The 19765-nt window shown below is 42.2% G+C and overlaps 1 protein-coding gene across 4 annotated transcripts in view; it reads left to right on the top strand.

Annotated features, from left to right (window-relative positions):
- Nucleotides 1-19765, top strand: part of TRABD2B (TraB domain containing 2B) — a 278502-nt gene that overhangs the window by 198434 nt on the left and 60303 nt on the right. Inside the window, exon 5 of one of the 4 annotated variants that reach the window (XM_067001945.1) lies at nucleotides 1202-1572. The exons of the other annotated variants lie outside the window; for them this stretch is intronic. Coding sequence (XP_066858046.1) covers nucleotides 1202-1359 — 158 coding nt within the window. The 3' untranslated portion in view covers nucleotides 1360-1572. Of the gene's footprint in view, nucleotides 1-1201; nucleotides 1573-19765 lie in introns of those variants that run through there. 4 annotated transcript variants of the gene reach the window in all.

Below are 19765 nucleotides of genomic sequence, written 5' to 3'. Positions count from 1 at the left end.
CAGATCTCGTTTTGGCCCTGCAGTGCCGCTTTCTGTTGTGTGAGCCATTACCTGTGCCAGAGGTGAAGAAGCCCTGGTTTGACCATAAGGGCATGTAGCATTTATTTGGTCTGTTGGGTGTTTTCACCTGTATCATGTACGTGATTGCCAGTGCCTCAAGTCTGTCTGAATTTCTGTCCTGTTATATGAAAACACAGGAGCAAATCCTGCCAGGAAACAAACTCTTAAGGACATAATCCACGCTCAAGTGCGGTTATCTGTGGCTGCAGACTTAGTGGGCTCCTTTTTCAGCGGGCTGTGGTGTGATGGAGGGATTAACGGTGAGCTCTGCTATGCCCAGACTTCTGGGGTGAAAAGGGGGCTTTGGGGACAGTGTTTGGCAGCTCCTTGTAGAGTAATCTGGGTAGTGGGAAACTTCGGTGAGTTCCTTACGCACAAATACCTCCACCATGCAACCCAGAAGCAAATGGCCCTGGATCTGGTTACTCTGCCCAGGTCTTCAATGGAGTATGCCACAAGTGCTTTCAGCCTCTGCAAGCTAATAACAAATTGATAAATGCCTGGAATTCTTGAAGAACAGCAGCTTTACAGCAATGTTCTCAGGCATCATGAACATCTGTTTGCTGTGATTTCTTTTTCTTTCACTAACAGATGTTTGTGCATAATTTGCTTACAGAAGTCTGAGCAGATACTTCCATCTTGCTCTGGGATACCTGTCTCTCTCCCACTGGATCCTGTGGCCCGTTGGTTTAAAAGCACAGCTTTCTCTAGAAGCTGCAGAGCAGCTTTCCTATCATACCAGTTGATGTTTTGAACCTGTAACAAATCAGAAAAGGAAAAAATTGCTTTCTTTGAATCCAAGTATTTTTTCCAAATACATAACAAAAACTGTTCTCCCAAAAGTTTTTTTGTTGTTTTCCACTCCCCTTTCTAAAACTAAAAATGAAGGCTGATAACTCATTGAAATAGAGACTTGGGGGAAGATTCTTGGGAAAGCTTTCATGGAGGAAATAAGGAATATATTTAAAATCTTTCTGCTGAAAAATGGCATATTCTGTGGCACGTGTGCCTAAGAATAATGCTGGTGGTTTAAAGAACACTTGGAAAATTCATTTTCAGGCTAGCTGCAGATTCAAGGTTACTTTTATTTTATTTTTGCTTTGCCTCACTGTTTGCTGTGTGCTCATCTTCCTTTCTACAGCAACTCTCTTCCTGCTGCAGCAGACCAGCAGTGCTCTCCCATCATCGCATCCTTACTCAGACAAAAGGTCCTGTGGTGGGAGCTGCTTGGACCTAATTTTACTGAGTGGTGCCCCATTCACTCCTGCAGATCTCCCCAGCGACTGCACATTTGTCTAATGTCTTTCTCAGGAATCTGGTGAACTCCCTGGACCTAGAATCATAGAATCAGGCTGGAGAAGACCTCTAAGATCGTCAAGTCCAAGTTAAAACCAGGACTTTTTAATAATTTCAGAAAGATATTTTGACTAGTTGTTTTTGTTTGTATTGCTTAAGGAGGTTTTCTTGCCTGGCTGTTGGAGGCAGCATGGATGAACAAAAACATCTGGGCTAAAAAAATAAATTGAAATTAAATTAATTATAAGCTAGCTTCAGCGAATTACTGTGGTGTAGCAGAGTAGTGGTAATTAAAAGGCTGCAATGTCCTTACTTTATATGTAAGTTCCTAGTAAAGGAGATGTGCTGTACCTTTCAATCAGTTTTATTAAAGGACTTAAAACTGCAGGGATCCTCCAGCTTTGGCTTGTATTCCGGGGGAGTCCCTGTGGCTGTGCCACCGGAGGAGAGCTCTCGATGGGCTTTTTTAAACTCCTTCCAAGACAGTGGTTGAAAGTCAGTGCAAATGAATGCCGTTATCATCACCACACGTGCAGGATGTTGAAAAGTCGGATTTCTCTTCCAGGGGAAGAAATGTGTTTGTACTCTAAGTTGAATCAAAAAAAAGGAACATTTAAAAGGTTTTGGAACAAAAATTCCAGCCTGCCCCAACATGAGCCTCAGTGGAAACCCTACTGTGTTTCCCCCTTGATGGTGACCAAACACTGCCAAGTAATAAAGATAAGAGATTAGTCATCACGTAAAGGTATGATCTGTGGAATCATTTTGACGTTGATGTTAATATTTCAATAAGGCATGACAGTCAAAAGTAATAAAATGAATGCTATTAGAAAGAAATGATGACAATTCTAACAATACGACAACCTCCAAATCATCAAATCAGAATTTTCTCTTTCAGTAAATCTGTCAAAATTGATATCTTCTGCAAAGTGTTTTGGAGCTGAAACAGCATTTCCCAGCAGAAAAATGTTGCTTAAAATATTCTATAGTTATGCAGATTCAGTGCATGTTATAAAATTAATAGTTGTTTAGGTTTGTAAGAGGAAAACCATGTAGAATTTATTAGCAGAATGTTCTAATGAAGTGCATCTTTTAATCAATGAATTACTGAAATTCTGGCTCAACATCTTTCTCCACCTCCTCTAGCAGCTGAGTGCCAGCTGGGCTGGAAATGCTCTTGTTGATGTAACTGAATGCAGACAGCTAATTTGGTAGTGTTTTAACCTACTTTGTACTCGTCTTTATCTTTACTCCCATTTTTCACATGGCCTCTTGCTACAAGCCATGCACTAGATGGTAGGACAAAGAGAGATCTGACGAACACACTTTGTTTTGTGGGTTTATGAAGTTGAGGAGCTAAAGGATTGTTTTCATTACTAACATCCTGCTGTAGTAAAAAATTCAAATTTAATACATATGACAATTGTTATATTACTTAATCCACTGTTTGTCTTCTAATTTAGCTCGAGTTTGCCTTGTTATTTGGTATGTTAGAGGAAGGCTACAATTTAGCTATTTGGCACACCCTTCTTATCACATGTACTTTAATGTCATATGCTGATGAAGCCTCCAGCTGTAAGACGTTACAGGATAGCAATCTCAGCTTGTCCTTGCTGACTTGGGGAGGATGCATCTGGTGTCAATTTTGTCAGAGCTCACCATCGTGGTTTGGCAGATCTTTTTGCTTACAAGAACACAGGTATACAAGATGCCATGTGCTGAGCTGGGGAGAAGGCTGTTTGGATGCTGGGCTGTGTGCCTGGTGCACAGATTGCAGAATGGGTTCATGCCTTTAGGGACCTCTGGTCCCATGGTGGTGAGCAGCAGCTGTGCTGGTTTTTATGTTATCCAGAAGGGTGCCTGCTGGGGATAGCACTGGAGATCAGCAGAACCAGGTGCTTTAGCCGCCTGGGAGCAGCTCCCAGCAGGGACCTCCCCAGACCCGTGCCCCTACACCATACTTAAGGCAGTGTAAAATGGAGCAAGTTTCATGAGCTGACCGGTACCTTGCATGGGCGACCAGGCACATGGTGCTCAGGGTAGCTGCTTGGCCTGTTTCTGTTTAGCAGTGCGTGTACCCTTTGAGAACAGATCCCTGATGGGAAGTGCTGAACCATAGCTCTTCTCTGGCTTTGGAGCTTTGTGCATCTGACATGACTCAGAGCTTAAGGAAAGCCACCAGACTCTGTGGTAAAGACCAGACATGCAAGCAGCATGTCTGGGGATGTCAGTTCATGAATCTTCTGCAATTCTGGGTTACTGCTTTTTATTAAACTGGATTTTATTAAGCTAGTTCGCCAAACCTAAGAGCAACAGATTTTTCTCTTTCATACTCCAGAAGTCATGAGAAGGTAGAGCCAGGCATTGTGCTACTCCGCCTTTCATCCCAACAGGGTAAATTGGCTTTCCATCAGCAGGACGCCAAAGTGAGGTTTGCTCCGCATGCTTGAGGACAAATCATGCGGAAGCCTTTCCCTGCCAAGCAAGTTCCACAGAAGGATAACTTCTGTGCAAGGTCCCTCTGAGGTTGTTGAGCATCATCTGGTCAGTGCAGAGGCAAGTCTGGATACCGCTGAGAGGAGGAATTGCCACAGAGTAATCTGTGGAATTGTAGGATTTGGGGGTTGATAGGATTTGTGCCTCAGTATCATGAGTTGCTAGAAAGGTTTTGAATGGTACTGACCTTCGGTTCTCATCATTTTGGAGTCTTCTGAATCTCCTGTCTAATTCTAGGCAGGCAAAGTATGGATTCATTGAAGGAAACTGAGCTTGTGGGTCACTATTGCTGGGGCAATAGAGCACCACCCTGACTCAAATCAAATCCAAATCTTGTCTAGTTTTTTCTTGTTTTAGTTAAATACAGGAATATTTGGTAAAATAGTTGTTGAAATTCAGGATAATTGCATAAAGTCACAGATTTTATGGGTTTGTTTTGGTTTTGTGGTGAACAAAATGATTCCAGTGGCATTTTAGGAAGAAAGTCACAGGTGAAGATATGACTATCGGGCTTCCTCTTGTCTTGAGGATAAACAGAATTCAGCCCATCAAAGGCGCGATGTTTGCATGTAGCCTTTTCATTTGTGTGCCACACATGTGATCAATTTAACTGGGGAGGATTTAGGCAGGGTGGGGAGGCCGATGTTTCTTGTGACATGTGGAATGTTAAGCCACAAAAATGCAACCACAAAATCAGCAGATTAGAATTCCCATTTGTAAGGAATAAATAATCATTATGGTGAGATAGTCCATGAGGGATTAACACGGCTGCTTCCAATTCCGTTGTTCGAGGTGCTGTGACACTTCTTTTTTTCAAGCACATACCTCCCTTTTTTTTCATTCTTATTTTCCTTTTATTCTTTTTCGTGGTGAGAATTGTAGTTGTCACGGTGATTTATGGGGATGAATGCCACTTAAATTTGTCTCTGTGTGTACCTCTTTGTTTTTCTTCCTACTAGTGGTTGTGTTATGCACCTGTTGTTCCCCATTGGGGCCCACGTGCTCATGGAACCGATGCTCACGTTGCAGTTGGTTTACTCACAGTTTTACAACACTTGTTAGTTACATCTGATAGATCTGTTCTGGCTTTGTGCCGAAGAGCTGCCTGGCAGCATAAATCATCTTAGCATCGAAGAGAAGAGCACGGTATCTATTTCAAGTTCCCACCCACCAGAGCCTCATAAATCTACACAAATGTTTCGAGAAACAGGTTTGATATTGGCTGGAATGAGCTAATGCTGCAAAGCCCTTCCTAGTCCTGAACTGAGTCTTGGACTCTGACTCCTCCAGGCTTACAGGGTTAACTTAGATTTATAGGCTATGTCTACATCACTCTTAAAAAGCACGCTTCAGAGCAATGCAGAGCATGTTGTCTTTGCAGCTCCACAAGCTTCTCATCCATACGGAGGCCTTCCAGACAGCGTGCCTTGGTGCTGAGTACCTGATGCCTTATTAACCTGATGCTCTGTTAACCTGCTCGGCATATGCAGGCATTTATCTGAACAGGTGTTGACAGCATTCTCAGGCCTTTTCTCAGACTGCAGTGTGTGTGTATCCTTAGTTTGCCCTTTTAGTGCAAAAAGGAGGAAGGGGGCATAGATTGCTTTATTAGAGTAGAATAATGCACGCTGCTGAGAGTGACGCTGGATGCTCTGAATTGCCTCCAGACGAGCCCCCTCCTCCCCTCTCTGGAGAGGAGCTGGCTTTCTCGCTCAGACCTGTAGGAGGTGGTGTGAATGATGATAATCCCTGTATTTGCCTATCTCAGTGCTGTCTGACTTTCAGGGTGCTTGATGAGGGCTTGATGCAGCAAAGCACTTGCTGTGCCTAACTCTGGATGTGTGAGGAATCCCATCGACTCTACTGAAACGAAGTGCTGTGTTTGGCGTGGTGTGTGTTGGTGGGAGTGCGGCTGCACTACCCGAGAAGATTCATGTGATTACACATCCTTTCTGCACGGCTGGTTCCACAGGTCAAATGGGGGCTTCAGGAGTTTCGTGTTGGCTTTAAATGAACTCATTTGTGTTGGCAGCAGTGACTTGCAAGGCAAGATGCATGAGTGGTTACAATATTTTGCTATAAACCTCAAGGACTGGCTTTGGCATTTTCTCTGGCCTTATACTAAAGGCCACTGCCCCTTGTTCCACTTGCAAGTGTGTAGTAGACTCACGAAAACCAGGTGTGATGCCAGAGACTTCACTCCATTTTGCACTTCAGACAGGTGTTTTTTAGTGATGTTAAGCCAAGGAGATCTGGGTGGATCTACAGCATTTGTAAAGGAAAATAGTAGTAGTAGCAAGCCTTTAAATAATGTAGGTCCTGCACCAGACTTGTAGGTTGGAAAAAAAGAGGGAGTAACTGCTGGATCTGAGACTGCGAAACATCTGGAGTCTTCAAGCTTTCTTGAAAAACTATTCGTCCGTCTAAGTTGTATCCCTTGTATTGTTTATGCAAACCTCAGCAAAAGAGAAGGACATGCAGACCATCACTGCTTTGGGATAGCCATGTCACAGAACGAGGGCACTGGTGACCTGCTTTTTAATTGCTCTCTTTTTAGTGGATACACGTAAAGTTTTGACACATTCATAAAAGACAATTTCACCAGTGGCTCATTAAAGTTACGACAGAGGTGTAACCTCTGGTTCAGCAATTCCCTAAAGCAGAGAGAGTGGAAGAATATGGTGAAAAATGTTAATCTGTGATATATGTGTTTTTCTCCTATTTCTTCAAGCATAGAGATACTGGCTAGGTTCTGGGCTAGAGTGGCTGCTGGGGGAAAATGGCTTTCTTGTTGATTTTAAAATATTAAATCCTCTGAGTATCATTTATGTCCTGAAATGTAGTAAAAGAAATGTTGGCTCTCTGTGCTGTAACCTTTCCTATTTACAAACAGATGTGTTACTGCCTTAAATCAGGATTTGGTATAAATTGATCAAAAAACCTTCTTCCAAAATTAGCCTTGCAAAATTCCCATAACAATTGCATGACAGAAAACTGGCCGAGTACCTCTGTGATGCTCCCCAGCCTGTGATTTGGAGAGGTAACTAAATGAAAATGCGACCTGGCTTATTTAAGTGTATAGGACTCTTTCCTTTGCATGCAGTTGTTGCTATGTGAGTGAAGCTGTATCTCTGTCTCTGAGGCCATGAAGTGAATTTTTAGGCTGTGTAGTTAAATACTTCATTACTTAAATATGCATTGTCTTTGGGGAGCACCTTTCTCCTCTCCCCCTCCCTTCTCTAATATACTTCATCATAAACTTCTGCAAAAATGTATAAGTAAATAAAATAATCCAGGTTCCTTTTTCTTAAACAAAAATTTAATTAAATGGAAGTTGGATCCCTTTGGAATACAGAGAAACAGCTTTAAAGACACTCTAGACATTGGCTTTAAGGATTTCCTTCCCTCTTTTTGACTAGCAGAATGCAATCCTAGGATTGTATTTCTCTGCTTCAATGCTAAAAGAAGTCTTAAAAGAAGCCATATTCAAAGGCCTAACCCAGACATTTTATGGGATGTCATACATTTTCAGCTGTTCATAACATAAAAAATAAAATAAAATACTGCAGGTTACTTTATCAAAGAGAAAGCTGATTTGTAATTCCCAAGGTAGAATTATGAAAATACCTTGAGAGCATTACAGGAACAGACATTTATGAGAAGTAATAAAATTAGCTGACTGGAGTACAAATTTGCTGAATGCTTTTGGAGGAGAAAATATGTTCCTTCCCCCATTGCCCAAAGAAATTCAGATGAAAACTGTCAGTTTGAGAGGCCTTTTCTGTGACAAATCAAAGCCATTCTTTAGCAGAGTACTGTTTCTGCAATGTTTCCCTGGGAAGATGATGTAGACCTGATCCTTCTCCCACTGACATAATAGAAAGAGCTAATGGTATCGACAGAAGCAGTGCTGAGTATTAACAGAGCTTTCTGTAGGAGAATGGGGCTGATTCTGGCCATCCTCCATCCCCAGGCTGTTGCTTCGCTGGCTGGGTTGGTGTGAGGGTGAAAAGGGGTGGATAGGAAGGAAGACTTAGCAAGGGGTCAAACACCAAATGGTTTTAAAGACATTGGGGATCTCTCTCCATTTCCCTTTGATAAGCTCTTGCAATGGTTTTTACTTGCTCTGGCAAATTAAATAGATAAAGTACCTTACTTCTCTTTTGAATAAGTCTTATGTCACTTCTGTCTGGGTTGTTCGTTTCTCTGCTAAACTAATTAATCTTTCCAAGTTCATTGCTAATTTTCCTAGCAAAGATATGTGTAACTGCAGTCAGTGCATCTATGTCTTATGCTAAATTGACCAAACTACTTAAATCTCCTTCTGTGAGGCCTGTTTCCTGGTCCTTGAATTATTCTGTTGATCTTCTTTGTATTTGTGGTTTCTTAAGAAAACAAGGCTTATGTGGGTATACTGAAAGTGGATTTATGTGTCTGTCTGCTCCCCTCCCTCCCTCTCCCCATTAACCCTTGACTAATTTCACAAAGACATGAAAAGCATTAAAAATCTTTAGGCTGTGCATGCTACCTGAGAATATACAGCCAGGAAGGGAGGGAAATCCTATTATTGCCCTGCTGAGGGAAAAGCTGGAGCATGTGTGCTCAGCCTCTATTAGACATCCAAAAATCCTACTGGAAACAGCCTGCCAAAACTGGTTTTCTTAAGTTATGCTGCTCGTGATGATGCTTGTTTTCATGGCTGGTCACTGGAGCTATACATAGTGGTCCTCTTTTAGTCTTACTGTATTCGGATACTGGACCAGCCCACCGGGTCTCTGGGCTGTGCTCCTATCTGCATCTAGCCCAGGACAGCAGCACACCAGGAACCTGGGTCTGTGGTCACTGGTGTATGTCCAGACTCGTTGTCTGAGGGCACTAGCCAGTATGCCCTGTCTGCAGAAGTCCTTCTCAGCACTGGCCGTGTTCCTGCATGCCTTGTTTGAAGAGGCAACTCTGTGCGAAGGGCTCTGTCTTCATAATTCACATCGCCGACAGTCTGTCTCGTGCATGTGGACTTCATCGTCAGTGTTTTGAGAACAACTTCCAAATCATGGATGAAAATGTTGACTAGTGCTGGGCTCACTACCAATCCCATTTTTTTTGGCTAGAAAATGCTCCAATCACAGATGATTCTCCATTTACAACTACTTTTCAAAATCTTTCTGGATAGTCAGTTCTGAAGTATTTGAGATTTCCTGTGAATATTGTATAGTTCTAGTTCTGTAACCAGAAGCTTGATCTCTGATCTCCTTTGGATTACTGTTGTAAATTGATTCAGTTTTACCAACTAATGCTGAATAATCTCAGAAAGGATTTATTTTTTTCTTGATATGATTGTTTTCTCTAATGTCATACTGACCACCACAGATGATCTCACTTTTCTAAGTATCTTTTCCATTCAGTGAGTACTCTATCCCATATTCTTCTTTTTTCTATGACTTATTCCAAACCAGTTCATTCAACCAAAGTCAACTGAATGGATTTTTAAAAAAAAAAAAAGACATAAATTTGAATTTTCTTTGTCTCCCCTGTATCCTTAGTACAGTTTGTTTGCTTGCCTGAAGTCTATAGTGCAGTAAATAGCACCGAGAGAAAAAAGAGGATTTGGAATATCAAGTACTTTAACAGTACAAGAAAACTGAAACTTAAATGCATTTCCTTTTCTCAGATATGGATTTAATCTCCATTTCTGAGTCTGTGCCTAATTTATTGCAGAATTCTCTCACATGTTCAATTAAATTGTGAGTGTTTAGCAAAATTGCTTAAGTGAGAGAACATATGCCTTCCGGATACGTATGGTCCCTGGACTGAGTATGATTTCCTTTTTGTCTTCCATTGATTAATCATTTTGTTTTTCCCTCTCCCTAAATCTAGCTAATGAACCAACTTTCCTTAATCCCATGTGAAAATACTGTATGTCCCATCAATAGCATTGTTCATAAATCTTATGTTCCCCTCTAGCTAATAAGAAACAACAGTTGAGATATCCATCATCTCTGCTATGGGTTGGAGCTCTACAGAGCAACAGAAGGAGGCTGGATTACTCCATCTCAACATCTCCTCCAAGCAGTTGTTTACATGAGGCAGAGGTTAAAAATGTGGGCAAGCAAACTTCAGTCTCCATGTACAATTATAAATGATCTTTAAGTTTGACTAGAGAACAGACTACTGTTAGTAACAAACAGTACAAATAAATAACACGGGTTGCACCTCCAGGCACTGACTTTGTCTAATTTCTTTTGTAAACTGGAAAATTTTCATCGAATGCATCCTAGCTTGGCATCATATCCCTTATTTAGACCTCTTGCCATTCTTCCTCAATTTATTGCTCAGCAGATAGGCACTGTTTTTTCACAGTTAGGGCAGCTTCTTCCCCACATCACCCTTTATAAAAACAACTTCTGCATCTTCACAGAAAATATGCTCTCCACCTCCATGTCCCCACAGCACTGGTATGAGAGAGAACATATAAAGGGTTTAGTCCATGAGCAGCTTCTGACTGACAGCAGAACCAAAGTCCTAGAAAAAGACTAATTTCACAGTTCTCTTCAAGAAGAAAAGAAAGGTAGGGAATATCTTCTCTACAAACGGGAAGACACTGAAGGGAGGAAGAACATCTCTGTAGCTCAAAGCAAGCGTTAACAGAAGAAAAAAGGGTATAGATTGGCCAGCAGTGAAGACAGACTGGATGCTCCTTCAGCATTAATTGGCTTAGGGGTAAAAACAGAATGCCTTTAGGAGAAGCACTAGGCAAAACCAGGAGGACATCAGGTTAATTGTGAAGAAGATTGTGTGAAGTCGTGTCTTTGGTAAGACACTTCTGAAATGCTTTCCTGCTCAGATCAAAAAGTCTTCATAGGATTCTCTAATCTTCAGGTCAGCTATAGCTTTTCCACTTCTTTCTCAGTCATCTTCACCTTTCTTTGATGCCTACTTTTGTCAGAAGCAAAAGATGAGTTAGGTGTCATTTTTATTAGTGACATTTCAGCAAAGGAAAATACTGAAAAATAGCTGTTTAGAATCCAGTCAATCCCAATAGCTGTTAGAATCCAGTCAGTCTTCGTATCACTTGAGTCTTTCTGTTAAGTGTGTGTATGCATAAACATACATGCACATTTTACATATGCACACATACCCATATATAAGTCATTTGTATGTGTAAATGATATATATATATATATATCGATGTGCAAAAGCAGTTGTAAGAAGGTTTTCTCCACATTCATATCTTTTGACTCTGCCAATTCCAGGAAAAAAATATAATAATTCTTACTTCCTGCTTATTACTCCATTGCAAATCTCTTAGCATTTGAAAAGCTTTGCTGCTTTCCTCTCAGGCTGAAAGCAATAACAAAGCCTTTCTACAGAGCAGCAAAACATAATCCTAAACTTTTCAGGGAAGGCTTCTGAAGTTCCTAATGTAGCAGTGGGCTTATCCGGTTCTTAGTGTGTTGCTGTTTCTGTTCCTTGGTGTCCTTAAATTATTCCCAATCAGTTTTAGATTTAAGGTGCTCATTATTTCTATTTCTTGATGCACGTTCAGTGCTTTGGATAACTTGCATGATTTTCCTTTACTGTAGAGAGAATTCCTAAAAGTAACCAGATTCAATCCCAGTGCTACTCACACAGCATAATTGTGCTGAAAGTAGAACTAATTCTCTTGCTCCAAAATCTCATTTTGTTTCAATTAAAACTATACAGTTTTGTAGACCCAATTTGGGTCAAGGGTGGCAAAGAAATAATTGAAATACATTGTTTCTCCCATGTTCTGAATCTCAAAAAATCCTAAAATTTTTTTCTGATGCATTCAAAATAAAAACACCTTGATTTTTGTTATTTTTTTAAAAAGAAAATTTCTGAATATTTTAAAAGAGAAAGCTTGAAATTCAGGAACAAAATGTTTATCTTGGAAGCATGCATAATACATTTGGCTGATCCAAAGTAATTTTGCAAATACTGGTTTTGTTTGCCCATGACAAATGCCTTGAATTTTTTTTTTGATTTTTTTATTTATTTTACTGAAATAGTTTCTGAACTGGAACAAGAAGAATCAATGTCTACGTACATTTACATATGCAATGCGTATTGTCTTTCCTCGTAAAAGAAACAACGGGGGATATGACAAATGATTTTTCATTTTTGTCATTGCTGTTTATTATTCTCATTGCTTGGCATGAAGGCCAAATTCTGGTTCATGGCTCCATTACAGTCTGTGTCATACTATGCAGAATGGGAAGTAGATCCTGTGCTAATATGGTTTTGAAGGACTGAAGCCAGAGTGTGTCAGGCTTCATGATGCATTTCAGTCAACTAATTGTGGTTCATTCTGTAGTCACAAGGAAAAGCGTTCAAGATATAACCTACAGTTGTACATATTTCTTGACCTAGAGGCTACAGGAATGAGGCTTTAATGCTGTTTACCACCTTGGGGAACATTAAAATGATGGGACTGGAAGGGCTGTTTAGGTTATAGCAATCTAATTATACCCAGTGGAGAGAGTACCAAAGTGTTCAGAACCAGCTGGTAGGGGAAATCTCCTGTGGATCCAATTGCTTTTTTTTTTTTTTTTCAGTTAAGAAAAAAGCATCTTTAATTAGCTGAGCAACTAAACCCTGCAGTTCTTTATGCAGTTCATACCTACCAAACGCGGGGAGTTTTGTGTTAAGTGGGTATCTTCTGGTGCTTCAGTATCTCAAGAAAAGTCCTCAAGTTGTGTGGGGTTTTCTGGTTCTTGTTTGTTTGTTTGTTTTTGTTTTGCTCTGTAGTTGCCAGCAGCACAGCAGGTACAGATTTACTCCATCTTAACACATGCAGAAGGGCTTTCTGTTGGTCGACATAATGATACCGATTTTAAACTGCAGATTGCTTTATATGATGTGTCTCAAAATATCTGTTTGCTGTTCCTCTCAGAAAACACTTGTTTTTCTTCTCAAATTCTGCTGTGGCAGCTAGTTGGAAAGTGAATGTAAGGTAGGACTCTGCCATAACTGCCTGATTGGTGTTAGATAAGAAAGGAGAAGCCTAAGCCACTGTGCTCTAATGAAAATAGTGAAGCTTGCTGGGGTAACTAGAAGTAAGGAAAAATAATGATTTGTCTCCCCTAGCATGTTAAAGTATTTCTGGTTTGCTTCTGAACCTTATAAAGCTTCATTTGAAAATCTAAGTAACCAAGCTTAGATCTGGGTTTGTTTTCAAATGCTTCCTAGGCTTTTGTTGGGACAACCACTGCATTTTATCGTGTGTTTGTACATGTGCATAGATATAGATACAGATTAAACATCACCAATACCTAGTTCCCCAGGTCACGGCCCGCTTAACAAAATGACTGTTCAATCCGGGAGTGCTTTCTTTAGGATAGGGTTTCTGCCTGTTTTCAAGGTAAGACAGAACATTCAAATATTTATGAATGTTACAACATTCCAGATTTCCTTTCCAGGGCTACTTGAGGCCACTTGAAGAAGTAAATCTGTCGTGGTGATGGAGACAAGCTTCATTTGCACACTTCCTTTCATCTGTTTCCAAACAAATGGTTCATTCACACTTCCTAGGTCAATGGTAGCAACTGTGCTTGGTTTCTCTGTGGATTGAGCGGGACCGATTGTGGTCATTTACATGAATCTGGCCTATTAGTTAGGGAAGGGTTTATACGCTCTAGGTACGTGTTCTCTTTGCTCTTTTCATGTATTTGATACACTCAATTGGACTACTAATAATTGAGACCCTGTGTTTACCCTGGAGTCAGGCAGACTGGGCAATTATCTTCCTTGCACGACTGTTCATCTACAGATCTTTCTCCATTAGAAATTATTCAGGTCTCTTCCCCACTGCAGTCACAAGCTACTGCAGTGGCTAATGAATTCTGATTGCTCTGTATGAGGACAGATTTGAACCTGTGACTTCAAGCTGAGGGATGACCTTTTTAGTGTCTCTCTAGTCCTCTCCCCGCCTGCGCCTTTCATGCTTACATCAGTGCTTTCTCTGTTCCTTAATGAAGTGACAACTCCAACCATTTCATAGTCATTTTTCTCTTGACCTCCCACAGTTGCTGTCAAGTTCAGTTTGACTTTTCTGCAGATGGGGCTCTGTGCCTAGAAATCTCTTTCTAGCCCTAAAACTGAAGTCCCTCAGCTGCCGCTGAGGAAACTTGGCTGGATGCTGGGAAACTCTATCACCACAGGGCTGGAAGGAAACCTTCCTCCCAGCTGTGAAATGAGAGCAGGCTGGTTGTACCTCCTGTCTCAAACTAAGAGCCCGTGTCCTACAGGCCTCACAGCCCAGGAGGAGGGAGGCCAGCTGGAGAGCCAGCATTCCGGTGGGCTCGGGGCCTTGGTGTAGTCCTTCCTGATGAGTAGCTGTCAGTGCCCCTTGCTGTTATGCTTAGCTGGTTCCTTGTTAGCTTTCCTCAGAGGGAGGCTGTGCTATCCTCAGGGAGTTCCGGAGACAGCTTGAGCGGCTGTGGATTTTCATCTCCAGTGCTCATCTGGAAGGCACCTGTTGTGTTGGGCTGAGGAGCTCAGTGGGGTCAGAGGTGGCTGGAAAGCTATGATGGGGCTGGAGAGCAACCCCTGCTGTCTGGTGAAATCCCAGGCGTAGGGAGCTGGCAGCTGAAGCCATGAGGGAAACCCCTATGGGTGTCAATCGTGCAGGCTCCACATCCGATATTTTCCTTGGGGAGGAGGTGACCAACTGTGTGTCCTGTCAGCTTTAATGGGAAGTAAGCAGGTAGATGGTGGAGGGGAGACTGTGCAAGGTCACCTCCTGGCCTGCCTTCTATGGAATCATGTCATTAAAAGCAGTGGTCACCTCTCCCTGGACTTACCTGATGGATGTTACAGCCAGGACTCAGCACTGAAGAGCGCGTTGGGCCTCGCTGCCCAGCCTGATTCCCCAGCTGAGGCACGGAGTAATGTCTTAGCCAAATGTTCGCTCGAGCACACCGTAGCTGCTTAGTTTCTCCTGTGTGAAAGAACTTCCTTCCCTTTAGGGTATTCCCTTGATTTTTGAAAAGTCAAGCAAATATTTAAGAGTGGATTAGAGTCTAGCTCAACGTATCCATCATTCATCATCAATTATCCATGTCATTAATATGATTACACCAGCTCTGGACTTCTCCATGTCTGAATGTATGGAAAGTTAGGAGGGACTAAAGGTAGAAATTTATAGCGAGAAATTTTCCCTCCCCCCTCTTATTTAATGGCACACAGGCTTTGACCTAAAGTGTAATTTTCTGCAACATTTAAGGCAGATAAAGTGTCTTTAGCAGCCAAAGGAAAGCTCAAAGGTAACATTATCTAACTAGCAAACAGATGGAGGATTTAACATTCTTGGTAGCTGAAATTTTGGACTGTGGCCAAACCATGTTAATGGATTTTTTAGCAGTCGTTCTTTTTCTATGAAAGTGCAGGACACAGATTTAAAAAAAAAAAAAAAAAAGTCAAGGAAAACTTCTAGCAATATAGGCAGGAGCAAGGAACGACACCAACTTGATCATGAGCAGTGAGTGCAGAGGGGGAAATAAAAGCTTGTGTTTCAAAAATTGGGGCATGGCCTGTAGCATTCTATTAAGGAAATACAATAGTTCTCCTCAGAAGCCCCAAATCTGTGACTTAATGCAGGAGGCAAGCCTGTTTAATAGTGAGGGCAACTATTGTTGAGTGTTAACCTTGCCTTCATATGACAACTGCAGAGAAAGATGTCTTTGGAGAGCTCTTGTTCCAATGAATTGCAGGAAACAAAGCAAAGTAACCAAACTCCCTGATCCACCAATATGTCCTTGAAAGAGCATTCCAGCTCTTTGTATGCTTGCAGCAAGCCATGATGCTCCCTTATGGTCTCTGGTATTTTGCTGCGTTGCACAGGGCTTTCCCAACTACCACAGCCATAAGCCTTCTTCCTCCATAGCATATTCTGTCAAGGTTTTAAGCATGACAGAGCAGGCCCTGAAAAAGCTATGCAGTGGAGACCACAGGGCTCAAGAGACAAGAATGCTTTCCAGGAATTATTAGTGAAAACTTTCTGGTGTACAGAGGGAAAATGAGGGTGTTTGTGAGCCTTGGGAACCTGGAGTTACCCACCAAGTCCTATCGGTTACTATTATCTGAAAATTGTGGTGGTTTGTTTGTTTGTTTGTTTTAATGTCAGTATTTCATGGCTCTTATCTCAACACTTGTTGACTGAGTTTTGTTGTTATCCTCTACAAAAGATTTCAGTGTCTCTAGCAGGGAACTGGGAAGTATCGTGGCTAAACTGCCTAACGATCGATAGGAATAAAGATGTTAATTCAAGAGGATTCGGTTGAACTGCCAGGCACCTCTACAGAGATCTGGAACCATTCATTTTGCAAAGAAAAGAGGCTGATACTGTAAGGGTGAAAGGCATTTCCTTTGACTAGCCTTGCTCTTTTCCAAACAGAGGTTTGGGAGCAAATGGATGACATTAACACTACAGTGATTACAAAATGCTGAATAAATCATACAGAGGTCTAATTCTACCAGATCTCATTACCACCGGATTGAACTATTCGCTAGCTTGCATGCCTCCAGTGATCTGAGTCAGCACATCAGCTCTGAGCATCCCAGGATTTGGGAACGCTGGAAACAGATTTGGTTCCAAACACTGGCGCTCAAGAGCATTCTTACAAGTCATTTTCCAGCAAGCAAAACCGAAAATATTACAAAGAGAGAGTTGGAGGCCAGCAGAAACTCCAGCTGAGCACTCTGAGCTGCTCCAACGCCAGAGCATCCATCTTTCAAATGTCTAGTGAGATGAATTTCCATCAGGCATTTTCACAACCAGGCCACCAGCAGCGGCCTTGGACTCGGTGTCTCACTCCCCATGGTGCATGGACAGCAGGAACTGTGGTTTAGACCTCACTGAGAAAGCAGGATGGTGAAAATTTGTGAGAGCTAATTAAACGAGACGAGGTTTTGCCTGGCAGGCATTCATGCCAGACACACTACATCCTGGGAAACCGTTTTAGGCTTTGCCATAAAGTTCTTGTGGAGCGAGAGCGGGATGTCTTGCCAGACTTCACTTCAACTATAGTACTGCAGCTTTTCCCTTTGTTTTTCAGAATTAGTGTGGTCATAAATTATCTATTTAGCACAAGGTTAAACACAGGACAATGTGAAGTCTTCATAGATGAAAGGCTCCAGCATAACTAGGGAAGTGGTCGTACATAATGTTATCAGGCTGTGCTTCAGCCGAACATCCCACTCTGCTGTGCAAAGCATGCCCTCTGGGGAGAGCTCAAGATATGACCATTGGTCTTAGGAGGCCTATGTTCATATTTCTGCTCTGCTGCTGCCCTACCTGTTGGTCCTGGGACAAGGTTTTAGCTTCTTCATGCTTCTTCCATATTCCCATTGGTAAATAAGAGCGGTACAGTTCTCTCCTCTGCTGTGAAAATACTGCACTATTGTTTGGGGACCACATCCAGGAGGGCACAGAGGGGCTGAGCAGCAGCGCATTCCTCCTGTGGAGACCTTCCATACCACCACGTGGAGCCAGGGCTTCCCCCTGCCCACCGGCAGCTCCTGGCTCTACCCGGGAGGCTGCAATGTCTTGGGGAATCACTGCAGTGACAAGTGGCAGGTGAAACTGCAGTTGATTTTTTCACTGCGGATCCAGCTTTGCATCCTGAGTGAAGTATTTCAAATAGCGTCATGAATCAAAGACGGGTGAAAGGACAAGCCGTTAGCAGGAATTTGCCTCTGCCCGGACACCCCAGCACACCTGCTCCTTGAGCCCTGGGTTACTACAGAGGAAAAACCACTCTGGCTGTATCATTAAATATAAAAACAGTAGCAGGACATGAGGAGCAGATTATGTTCCTTCAGAGCTCCTGGGGGACAGGTCAGGCTTGCACCAAACCTGGCCCCTGCGTTTGTGCCTGAGGTCTGGAGGTGGGAAATGATGGCATATGTAGTTCTGGTCCATTTCTAATACCGTGTTGGATCTGCGACTTAGGGGGGATTCACATAAGTAATTCCTTGGCTCAGAGCTGAAGGTGCAAAAAGATCTAGCTGATACTGAGGAAAGTTTCCATTGCAGTAGGTAGTAACTGAGCTTTCCAGAGAAATGATGCTAATGCTAGCTGAGACTCTTAGTGTGTGAGATATTACTTAGACAAGATTGGGGTAGCAAGAGAGAGATTGCAGTTACAGGTCTATAATCTGATTATTGATTCTGTACAGATCTGTATTTATCATGTTCTTCAGCTGCCTCCCGCATTTGGAGCTCATCTTGTGTCCATCTTTCTCAATTAGTGTCATAGTTGCCTTAGTTGTTGTATTGTACGGATTCACCTGTTTCTACACCACGTATGATACGATTTAATTAAAGGCAGAGCTAAGGAGAACCTCTTCCAGAGAAAGAAACTTGAACACTTCTGAATACTGGAACACTTCTGAGATGTATTTCAGAGGGAGCAGTGAGCAGGTGTTAGGAAAAGAGAGATGAGTTCTGTGAATAAAATAGTGGACTGGAAAAGCAGTAGCACACAGACATGTTCACTGATTCATTGGAAATTAGAAGCAGATACAACAGTTTGGGGAAAAAGTTCTGCAACAACAAGTCCACCTCTGTGCACAGACACTTAGGGTATTGTTCCCTGGTTCAGGAAGGAGAGGTTTTTGATGTTGTATGCCAGTCCAGACTCATCCAGCCCAGATTTTAGTCTCTTGTGGGTAGACATCAGTCGTAAACACATTGGAAAACCTAGACACTTTTCTTGGAAGGAAACAGTTTTTTTGGGGTGGGTGTGTGTGTTTTTTTTTCTTTTCAACGCACCACAAATTTCAAAGCTGTGTGGTTTGGGCAATAGCCCAGAATTCTTGGTTTTCTATTCTCCTTGTTCATCTTAAAAAGCATAAATATCATATTTCCTCTACAGGAAAATACATACATGCTTATGTATCTGTGTTTATAATACATCTGCATCTCTGTGAACGCAGAATTGTTAATACTATGAGTTTTCAGGATCGAGGTACTGGATGCTGAATACAGCAAAACAGCGTCATGGAAAAGGAGCTTGACACTGGAAACAAAACCGATCCCTGTTGTGCCAGTCCCGTCCTCACATCTTACCCCTGCAGGCTGCCGGCAGCCCCAGTGCCACGGGCTGGCAAGGGGTCTTTAATGTTGTCTGCTAATTGCTGATGGTTGGCGCAGGTTGCAGATGGAAGAACGCCAAGGCAGAGCAAACCAGGTGCTGGGGGAGGCTGCTGGCAGCTCAGGAGAAATTCTCTGCCTTGTGAATCAGCGCTGGCCGTTCCCCCGCGAGCTGTCAGGGGACGATGAGGTCCTCTCCTTCCCGGTGACTCAGGAGCCTTAAGCATGGGTTGCAGTTACTTAAGGATTCAGTAGCATACTTTGCAAAGAGACTCCTTTGCTCTGATCTCGTGGCCAAATTCTTTTCTGGAAAATTGGATGGGATGCGTTTCTCCTGCAATTCCAAATGCACAGAGTATTTATTCCTTGCTACTCCTGTAGCTGTCAGCTAGTCATGGTTAAGGTATGTTGTCTTTTCTGGGATCAGCTCGAAGATTCCCTGAATATATTAGCTATAAAAATAATATTTTTAGAGTATAATAGAAAGGAAACTAGGTTGCTACTGCGTAATAATGTGGTACTCATGATCTTAAAGTGTGCTTGTACGTATTAGTTACTGAAAGATAATTTCATTCCTGTCTACATCTGCAAAAGCAGCATGCTGCAGAAAGTATATCGCAGTTCTACATAATGACTGAAAAAACTGTGGGATCTGATCTCTTATTTAAACATAGTATTTACAGGAAAGCTGTTCTCGAGAAACACACAATTCATTGAATCTCAGTTCTTTCAGCTCAGTTTCCAGCTATCTCTCCTTCTTTGACTGTTTTGACTGTGTTCAGTGCTCAGCCCAGATTTGGG

Source organism: Anser cygnoides, chromosome 8 (assembly GCF_040182565.1).
Source record: "Anser cygnoides isolate HZ-2024a breed goose chromosome 8, Taihu_goose_T2T_genome, whole genome shotgun sequence".
Taxonomy (NCBI): Eukaryota; Metazoa; Chordata; class Aves; order Anseriformes; family Anatidae; genus Anser; species Anser cygnoides.
This window is presented reverse-complemented; position numbering and strand designations above follow the sequence as displayed.